Source organism: Thermobia domestica, chromosome 7, assembly GCF_964235325.1.
Source record: "Thermobia domestica chromosome 7, izTheDome1.hap1.1, whole genome shotgun sequence".
NCBI classification, from domain to species: Eukaryota; Metazoa; Arthropoda; class Insecta; order Zygentoma; family Lepismatidae; genus Thermobia; species Thermobia domestica.
In genome coordinates, this window is record NC_137460.1 from 31,516,974 (window position 1) to 31,527,129 (window position 10,156).

Genomic DNA, 10,156 nt, shown 5'->3' on the forward strand with positions numbered 1-10,156 from the left:
AATAATGTATTGAGTTTGTGTGGTTTGTTGTTTTTGTAGTATGTCTGTTAGATATTATCATAATGTAAGTGTCAGGCTTTAAAGTGTTGTAGGTAGGTTTCTGGTTGAAAAGTATATACCTTCACGCCGTGTAGATCTACTGAGAATGAAAATAACATATTGTGCTTCAGCGTTTATGTTTTATGTTCATCATTTTTCCATAGTAAGAAACTCAGACTCTTCTTACAATGAAGAGTACAGTGAATGTACCAGTTTTTAGGAACGATATAAATCGCTCAGTGTATCTCTGGCTCTATATTCGTCACTCTCTCTGTGTTCTCTGAATTTTTCGTGAATTTCTCTTAAGTATTCTGAAGAGTATATACTACTGTAAAGTGCTGAATTCCAGTAATACTGTTCCCATAATCAATTTGAAATCTTACACGTGCTGTCAAGATTCTTTCATGAAAGCTTGATCAACCAAAAATCTTGACATCATCCGTTTTTTCATCTAGCTAAAATGAAATATCTTTCAACATACTATCTGAAGGTTCTGTTGTTTACAAACAGGTTGTACAATGTTTTACAATAACGTAACAAAATAGTTTACAACATTGACATAAAATACCCGACATTTGCTTATGAGACATACACAACAGAAATGAGAGTTATCAGATATTAAAATGTAGTCAAAACTTGTTTTCCAAAATTGTGCTTTTAAATAATTAAAACTTCAGGACTATGGCTTCACACATTATCAATAACGCATATGAAAAAGAAATCTAGCAGCAACAGTCAAGTTTAATTTGTTATACTAACTTGTTCAACTGGTTTAGTAGGTTATGTTTAACAACGGCAGCAAAAGGGATCAGCCACTTGTAGCATCAAAGTATGAAGATATCATAAAATACAAATGTCAAATCATTGAATAAACGCTTTAGAATTAAATGTATTTATACGATCATTGTTGTTATTTCAGATCCCGTCCACATTCGCCTTCCAGAGTGTCAGAAAGGAAAGAAAGTGAGCTAGAATCAAAGAATATAGAATGTAGTTCTCGTAAATCTATCAAAGCTTACAGGAAACATCATGTGCGTTTTCAAAAGAATTATATTAATAACAACATTCTGACAAGCGCAAAATATTTTGAAGATATAGTACATAGTGGTCCCGTCACTGAGGTTGGCAAAGAAGAATACAAAAAATCGTATGAAAATGGTGATAATAAATCATGGAATAGTAGTGAATGCGTAAATGTGTGTAGTTCGAAACAGCTTCTACATAAACACATCAATCTTGAACACTTTGAGTGTCAGGCACAAAAATGTAATAATTTTTCGGAATCGTCTAAAGATAACATTTCTTCAATTACTCAGGAATCGATTCTAGCGAAGAAGAAACCTTTCATTTGTGAATGTGGGAAACAATATAAGACAAAGGTGTGTTTAATCATACATATAAGAGAAATGCACCTCGGGGGAAAGAAGCTAAAGTGTGAATATTGTTTGAAGCAATTCTTGTTCAAAACTAAATTGGACATCCATTTGAGGAAACACACTGGGGAACGAGCCTATTTTTGTGAAGATTGTGGAAAATCTTTTTCTCTTAAATCTTATCTTCAGAATCACGTAGTTGTGCATACCAAAGAAAGAAGATACAAATGTGAAATTTGTGGAGGGAAATTTACTGAACAAGGAAGCTTAATAAGACATAAAATACTTCATACACGAGAAAAAATATTTGAATGCAATACCTGCGGGAAAGTATTTTTATCGAGAGGCAATCTTTATGTTCACATGAAACTACATGATTCACAGGCAACGTACATATGTGAAGAATGTGGCAAATCTTTTACATTACGATGTTATCTCAAACGTCATGCAACTGCACACGCGAAAGATAAATCTTTTATTTGTGAACAATGTAAGAAAGGTTTTGTTAATAGAGATAACTTAGCTCGGCACATAAAGACCCACATGAAAGACTCTAGTTACATTTGTAATGAGTGCGGTAGACTGTTTCATCGTAGATATCATCTGATAACACATCTACGAATCCACATGGGAATACAGCCTTATCAATGTGCCTATTGCCCTAAGAAATTTGGGAATTCCGGAAATCGTAAATTACATGAGTACATTCACAAATATGGAATTGGTTATAAACGTGTGAAGAAATTATTGAAGAAATAATACAAATGGTAAAACAGAAACCTAGTAATTCTTAAAATCAAGGGGATCTTCATACTAAGATATTTCGATACGTAATTTATGGAATCACTTAACATGTATATCAGCTCAATAAAGGTTTCAAAACATCAAAGTCATCTATCAATAATCATAAATTTTGTTTTACTAATATTTCATTAAATAGAGGATATAGCATTTGAGAAGTCAAAAACAGAGAATAGTACATGAAACAAATAACATTACCAATGATGCAGGTAAAAATAACGAATCACCGGTAACTTGGAGAAAACGCATTCAGTTTGTGTATTGAGACTCAGCTTTCTTTTCAGTACGAGCCTAAATGTGATTTCGACCTACAGCTAACTTAGAATCTTAATCACCGTAATGCGTTCCGGTTTATTTGGTCTCAAATCGGAAATCGAACCCAGGGTTACGCGTATCAAAGGCGCACGGTAACTACTAGGCCAGCAAAGAGGGTTTAAGGAACCTCCTTATCCTTTTAGGGAGTTAAACCGTACATCGTGCATGTCGGAATCCATAAGCTGAAGCATTCCAGTAACACAGTTGTAAATCAATAGTATCTACTAATCTGGTCTAAGGATATGCATCGAGTCCAGTACCACAGATGAAACAGATGAGCAAACATACTACATTCATTGCTTCATATATATCTAAATTACACCGGTAGACAAAACATAAATAAAATTTAAAAAAAGTTTTTCTCATAAAGTTTTCTGCCACAAGCAACAATAGTTTCTTACATGATGTCTTTAAAACTCGTTATTACACAAAGGAACGAGCAGCATAGAAGAAAACAATAAGAAACTTATTTTAAAATGTTTTCTATCCTATTTCCTGCGAAACTAACATGGAAAAGTCCCGTCGTAAAGTCTAGTAATAATCGGACAACATTGCTGCACTCCACTTTGCTTGATGACCCTTTTCCATTTGAGAAATATCCGGGTGAAAGCGCTCACCATGTTCGTCATTAATGGCACCAAGGATTCTGGGAAGAAATCCAAATGGTAGTTCAGGAAATGCAGTTTAAGTGACATGTTACGTGCCATACGGTGATATAGTCTCAGTAGTTAATGTACAATATCGAGACAATTCTCTGCTTTATGGTTGTCTAAAATTCTTTTACGCACATTTACAAAAGATATCCATGCCATTTTCTCAACATCGCTCAACAAATCAACAAAATTCTCATCACTCATTAAGTCCCTACAAATATTTCTTCGTTTATTTTAGCATCACTGATCTTTGGGAACTTCTGCCGCAAGTACATGAATGCACGTGATGTTTGGCCCATACCTCTCACCAGGTTTTCGATAATTCCCTTTTTAATATGCAGTGGGGGTAAATAAACATTTTTAGGGCCAACAAGAGGAGTGTTCGCCACATTTTTATGTCCAGGCAGCAGTTAATTGCGAGCATGCCACAATTGTGATTTCTCGGTCCCTGATGTCCCATTCGCATAGAAAGTAGCTGTTCTTTGTGTAACCCGGCTGCATGCCAAGCAGAATAGCAATTACCTTTAGATGTCCACAATTATTCCATTTCTTCATTCGAGCACGTCACCTTCCTTCGAGAAGAATTCGGTAAAAGCTGCGGTCACGAAAAACATTCACTTTTGCATCAGAAGAAAGAAGATTCCATAGTTTCAATCGCAAAGCTAAAAGCTCAGAGTGCTGCTTAGACAAATTTAAATCGCGAACAAGATCGTTGAGATCACCTTGTGTCAAAATAAACAAACTCCATGGTTCTGGATTATCACAATAACGTTTAAAACACAATTCTAACCAGAACAAAATGAATCAATTAACTATACCTTTATTTTTATAGTTTCAAGGTCCTAACGTCCTCTTCATCAGACATTGAGAAAAGACAGATGACGGCAAATCTTATATTTTCCTGAGCCGTTAGTTAGCATATTCATTTATAGAATTTTAATTGTGGTTTTTATATATATAAAATTTAAATTTGTAATATGTAACAATATCATATACATTGTTAATACATGATTATTTTCAATGCAATTTTACAATTATATTGTTCTTTATATAAAACAAAATAAAATAACAGAAATTTGGAAATATTCAAAATGCACTAATAGCCTTTATGCATTTTTCTTCTCTATCACTTCTAATAATTTCTCCTATTGCTCATGTATATTTATACAACTTGTCCATTTCATTAAGTTCTCCTCTTGTTCTTTCTTTATTCTTCTCGCTTCCTTCCACTTCCTAATAATCTTTCTTTTTCTAAACCTCTAGCCTCTTCCCAATCTATCCTATGTCCCGTTTCTTTCACATGTTTGTAAATAGCGTTATTTTTTTCTTTTCATTCGAACATCATCTTTATGTTCTTTTAATCTGTTCATGAGCCTTTTCCCGTCTCCCCTATGTATTTCATGTCACATTCACTACATTTCACTTCATAGATAACTTTTCTTCCTCCTCTATATTGCTTTCCCTCCTTTTCTTTTTTTTCCTTATACACCTCAACAACGTTTCTCCTTTTCTATATATCTTACTACCTCCTTCTCTTAATAACTTCTTTAGCACTTCCGTCTTTTCTCCTATGCTCTGAATTCCATACCACTTTTTATTTTCTTCCTCTTCTTTCTTTTTTATATTTTCTTGTTTTTTATTTCCTTTTAACTGTTCTATTCTATATCCATTATTTTAAAGTTGTTTATAGAAATTTCCCAAATTTGTTTTCCTTCCCTGAACTTCACTTTCCAACACTGAAGAGAATTTGTCATAGTTTGAAACGATACCCTTCAAACTGAAAAAAAAAATGTGATAATGATACTACATTTCTTGATCTTCCTGCTCAGTGATGACGATGTTTTTTTTTTTTTTTTTTGTTTTGTTTTGTTTTGTTTAATCAAGACTATCCGCGATGTGTATCATGTTAAAATGAAAATAAACATGCTGTTTACTTCGAATAAGCTCGTTGAAGTAACAGCAGCAGGGGTCGGGATTTAAACGAGAAAGAGACGCTGTTTTGTGGTTTGTTGCCTTCCGGATTGATTGTTACAAAGGATTTCCTCGTTCCACTCTCCGCCAAAGGAGGGGGGTTGTTGCCAGCACACAAATGTAATGTCAAAATCTAAAACTAGTTTTATCATGTTGAGGTCAATGCCTCCTGTGGTCTGCACATTCTGACCGCGGGACCTCTAAGTCAGCTTAGTTAATCTTTTTTCCTTTTTCTAAAACATGTAGATATTAAAGCGTGCCACAAAATATCCTGGAGTTTGTAATTCTGCAATTAGATTTTTTTTTAATGTGGTTTCCACAAGAGACCATGCATCACTGAATCCTAGGTGAGTAGTAAACGTTAAAGACACATTTCCTGGTTTAATTCTGGTACGTTTAGATGGTACGAAATTATTGCTAAACGATGGGTAAACTAAGTCGTGTGGCAATGCGTAGAAAGAAGAAAGAAAGAGACGAAGAGAGAACATATAAAGATTGATTCCTTTTTTACGACTGTTCCAGAAAATACGAGTGATTTTCATTAGCTTCAGGTAAACAAAGAATTATCCAGGGAAGCCGGTGACAATGTTAGAAAAAAGGAATCATTTGATCGATTCCTTGAGAAAGCATTGCTCATATGTGCCAAGTGGGGAATTGCATGCACGTTCTCCACCAATCGAGCGAAGAATGTGAAAAATATTTTGAACTATATGAAGATGAGAGCTTAACAGACGCAAAAGATTTCTTCAGGGTATCTGTTTTCCTGCCCTTGACTGACACCATCCGTTACACAATCGATTCAAAGGGTTGAAATCAATCGTAGACAATACAGTCATTCAGCCCTGTTTTGTCTCCAGTGCCTTTGACGACGATCTCCGAAAAGAAGCTATTAAATTTTCGGAGACATTTCCCAACGATGTTTTAGCACACTTCCCACCACAAATTTCATCAGTCAGAACATCTTTCAAAGTCCAAGTTAGAAAAATCACCGACGTCAAAGAGTTTACAGATCTGTTAGTGATAAAACATAGTACTTTAGCGTCTAGTTACCCTTATTTGTGTACTGCTCATTTTGTGTACTTAACGATATCTGAAACAGTTGCAAAGGCAGAGAGATCCTTTTCCGAGCTAAAGCTTATTAAAAACTATTTACATACGTCAATGAGTCAGGAAGGACTTTCTGGGTTAGCATTGCTTTCAATTGAAAACCACAGGGCAAGACAATTAAATTTTTCTAAAATAACTGACGCATTTGCTGACAAGAAGGCAAGAAAAAGACCTTGATAGTAAATTGAAAGCCGTATTAATACTTCAGATTCTTCCATAACTATGAAAACATCGCAGTTGAAAAATATACAAAAAGATGTTTCGGAAACTCCTGCTTTCTTCATCACTTTAGTGAACAACAAAACAGAATCAACCTTATAAAGGAAGCAAAAGCTTTCGAATGATCTTCTGTATATGTCTCTCAACTGCTATTATTAAATAGTTTTTGAAGAATTTGCGTATTAAATTATCATCATCGCTCGTTAAATAATATGTTTGTGAAAGCTCTATTGTTAATTTACATGTTATTACAATAATTCTGATACTATATATGTGCAAGTTTGCAACTCTTTGTTCCTCAACAAGTAGCGTAAAATTTTGTAATTTACCAACACAATTTTCCATTCTGGCTTCTTTGTAATATTCAATGATATAAGTCTATTTTATAGCTAGAATACAAGTTTTACTTATTGCACAGAATTCAAAATATTTATGATTAAGTTAACTACAAATCATATATGTGTAAATTCTTATAATATTTTATTTAAATTTATTTATTTATATGAACTTCCCAGAATTAAGGTTATATTCTCTTCTGCCTGGTTAAAAAATATAATTTTACGAACATGCAACTTAAAAATTATAAATGCTATTAAAATATGTACCTTAAAAAGGCACTGCTAAATGATGTGCTTCTATGTCAAAAATAAAAAGTGATAATATGACCAACATTTGACTTTTTTTTTGAGGGGTTCTCCTGGCCAATGTCTGTCCCGGGGCCCCGCCTGGCCTTGTTACGCCACTGTGTTCATCTAACGGCGCAAGACTTTTAAGGTAATATTTCCAGTATCACTTGATTTCAGGCTTTCCCATCTTTGAAGAAATGTTGACAAAAACAATATTCCTGAAAAAAATGGCGCCGAAGATTGCTCAAGGGCAAGACTAACTCGGTAACTCAAAGGATTTAAGACTGCAAAAACATTTTAAAAAATTACTCCTGTATCTCATGAAAATGGAGAAGGGAAAGAAAGTTCTATTGTGTGCTATTAACAAGCCAGATATCTGTTGGAACTTTGAATAATATTTTCAGTTACATATGAAGATGGATCGGCCAATTTCTTAAGAATTATAATATATATGTTTTCTGCCCTAATGATGACCACGAGGTCACGTAGAAAAGTTCATTATCTGCAGAATGAGCAATACTTGATGTCTCAAAAACTTATTGCCCAGTTCCATCCATTCTCTGCTTAAAAGCATGCAATGAAATAGACATTCAGGGAAGGTCATACAAGCAATTTATCTTCTATAATAAATTACAAAGGTATTGAATTAGTTGTTGATGGAGTGAGAAAGGCTCTTATTTGATTTTTACCTATGGGTGCTCATGATGCTTAATGCGCTCCAGTAATACACAGATTCTTGCTACAGACTTTACCAATAATTTCTTGACTTAAAGCCAAATTTTATTGTCCACAATTAATCAGCGCTTTTTTGCAAGCTATGCATTAAAGATGACGAGAGCCATTCCGTTAAACCAATTTGGTGTCCCGCTGATCGTCACTTTCTTTGCAATTTTCCGTGGATTAAGGTTTCCGGATGTAGCTTATGCCTTGCGTATAGGGGTCTAGTATTGTGAAATGTTTCTGTTGGAGATTCTGTGAATATAACTTAAAGGACCGAAACTGTTACGTTCCCGTTATGCTTCAATTACAGTAACCGCAACGGTCCGTAAAGCTTGTGCTCTACATGAATTACAGAAATATTTTGCGACACGTGTGATATTTTGAAAGATTTCGGTACAATTCGTTAGCCACCATGCGTTTGCATACTTGAGAAAACGTCAAAGGTGAGAAGTATACCAACAATGTTTCGAAACTTTGAGTCATGGCAAACAAGCTACAATACAGCATTTAATGAACTATAACTCGAACAGTAACAACTATTCTAATAAAAGAGTAACAATAATAACAGTGCAAATAGAGAACAACAACTATAAAATTTAACAAACCGAAACCTAGCGGTATGACAGTTCTGCCCTCACAAGGTATCCTCCTTATAGCGCGGGAGATGACATTGGTAAAATTTCATGGGAGCTTAACGACCGGCATACATAGTCGTGTTCTATTGGGTTCTAAAAGTGGTAGGTCGAGTTCAAGCTTCACGGTTTCTCGCGATCACTATAACAATTAGTGATGTCAGGTATAAAAGGGTGGCGTGTGGTGCTGTTGCCAATTGGTTAACACAACATGAATAGAAATATAATCTTCTATTGTCACACACAATGTAATATTTGCATGTGTTTAACATAAGGAACACCATGTTTATGAGTTTTCCCGAGAGTTTTTCCTTTCCTCTTACATTATCATTCCATGGATTTTTTCATAATTACCCGTTTTCTTTACCATAAATGATTTATCATGGAACGTTAAAGACTTCATTTCATTTATACGCATGCTCGACCAGTACTACAGTTGATCTACTTTCAATAACAGTTGTGAATCTTGGAAATCATTTTCTCAGCTGTGAAGTGTTCAAATTTTGTGAAGTAATATTGCAACAAATTGAGAACTTGAAATTTCATGTCTTGTTTCGTTAAATATTTAACGTCTACATAGCTGCTTATGTAGTCTTGAATGCCACTGGAAGTGGTAGCAAAAGCAGTTGCGTTCAACAAATGGTTTGAAACTTCCAACAATATTCTACTATCAAATTCAGCAGCTCAATGTTGTTGCTTTTGTTCATTGACTCTCTACCTTCTCAATGTTTTCAATGATCCTACACCTGATCTATGAAAAAAATAAATAAAAGAACATTAGCATTAATCAGACGTTCTCTTTATCTGTTCGCTTTTACATTTTCATTCTCATAGCGTTCCATTTGACGTTAGTCGTCGAGTAATCAAATGTCTTTACGCAGTACTTGGACAAATAAGTTTTGAGGACTATTAACAACACCCACTATTTATAACCACACTATGCCTCAGTTTGTACATACATTTTAACTATTACACATATTAGCAATAACGTCAAGAAATATACACCAATCTCAAACTCTAAATCACTATATTTCGTAAGAAATGACTGATTTTTATATTATAGTTCAAAATTTTACTCTTAACTATCATGGAGATTCATACACTTATTAATATATAAAACATTTCCCGTCACTATAGCAACACGACCCGCTCGGGAGGGTAATACTCCCGGAAGTAAGTTTTCTTTTTGCGTGCTACCCGAGGCAGTTGTTTTCAGTTGATCATAAAATTTATATTATGGGGGTCAAGGTGTAACGAAACGAGCTCTGCGGGGCTTCTAACCTGTTCCTACTCCTACTTCTGTTCGTAGTAGTAGTAGTACTAATACTACTACCGCTACTAATATATTTACTACTACTACTTATCTGCACAAAAGTAAGTAAATCACTTTTATGAGTATTAGTTTCATCTTATTTGAATAAAAAAAGTATTATTAAAATTTTTAAAAAGTAAGAAATCTCCATGGGCCGGGTTTGAACCCACGCCAAAAGCGATTTCCATTACTAGCACGCTCGGCCATGAGTACCGTCACCAGCAAACGTTTGATTTCTGTTATATGTATGATACGTGGCAAGAAACGGATATCGCCAACTAATCAGAACCGTGTATTTAGTTTCCACTTCTGGGAGTGTCACTCCCCCGAGCTAGTCCTATAGCAACGTATAAACAGAAATATATCCAGATCACTTGACAGATATCGC

The 10,156-nt window shown here is 34.6% G+C and overlaps 1 protein-coding gene across 3 annotated transcripts in view; it reads left to right on the plus strand.

The window, feature by feature from the left end:
* LOC145689983 (uncharacterized) overlaps positions 1 to 2,301 on the plus strand; it is a 32,030-nt gene extending 29,729 nt beyond the window's left edge. For all 3 annotated transcript variants that reach the window (XM_081764427.1, XM_081764425.1, XM_081764426.1), the window contains exon 3: positions 959 to 2,301. In XM_081764427.1, the coding sequence (XP_081620553.1) occupies positions 959 to 2,171 (1,213 nt within the window). In that variant the 3' untranslated portion in view covers positions 2,172 to 2,301. The remainder of the gene's footprint in view (positions 1 to 958) is intronic.
* The last annotated feature ends 7,855 nt before the right edge of the window (positions 2,302 to 10,156 follow it).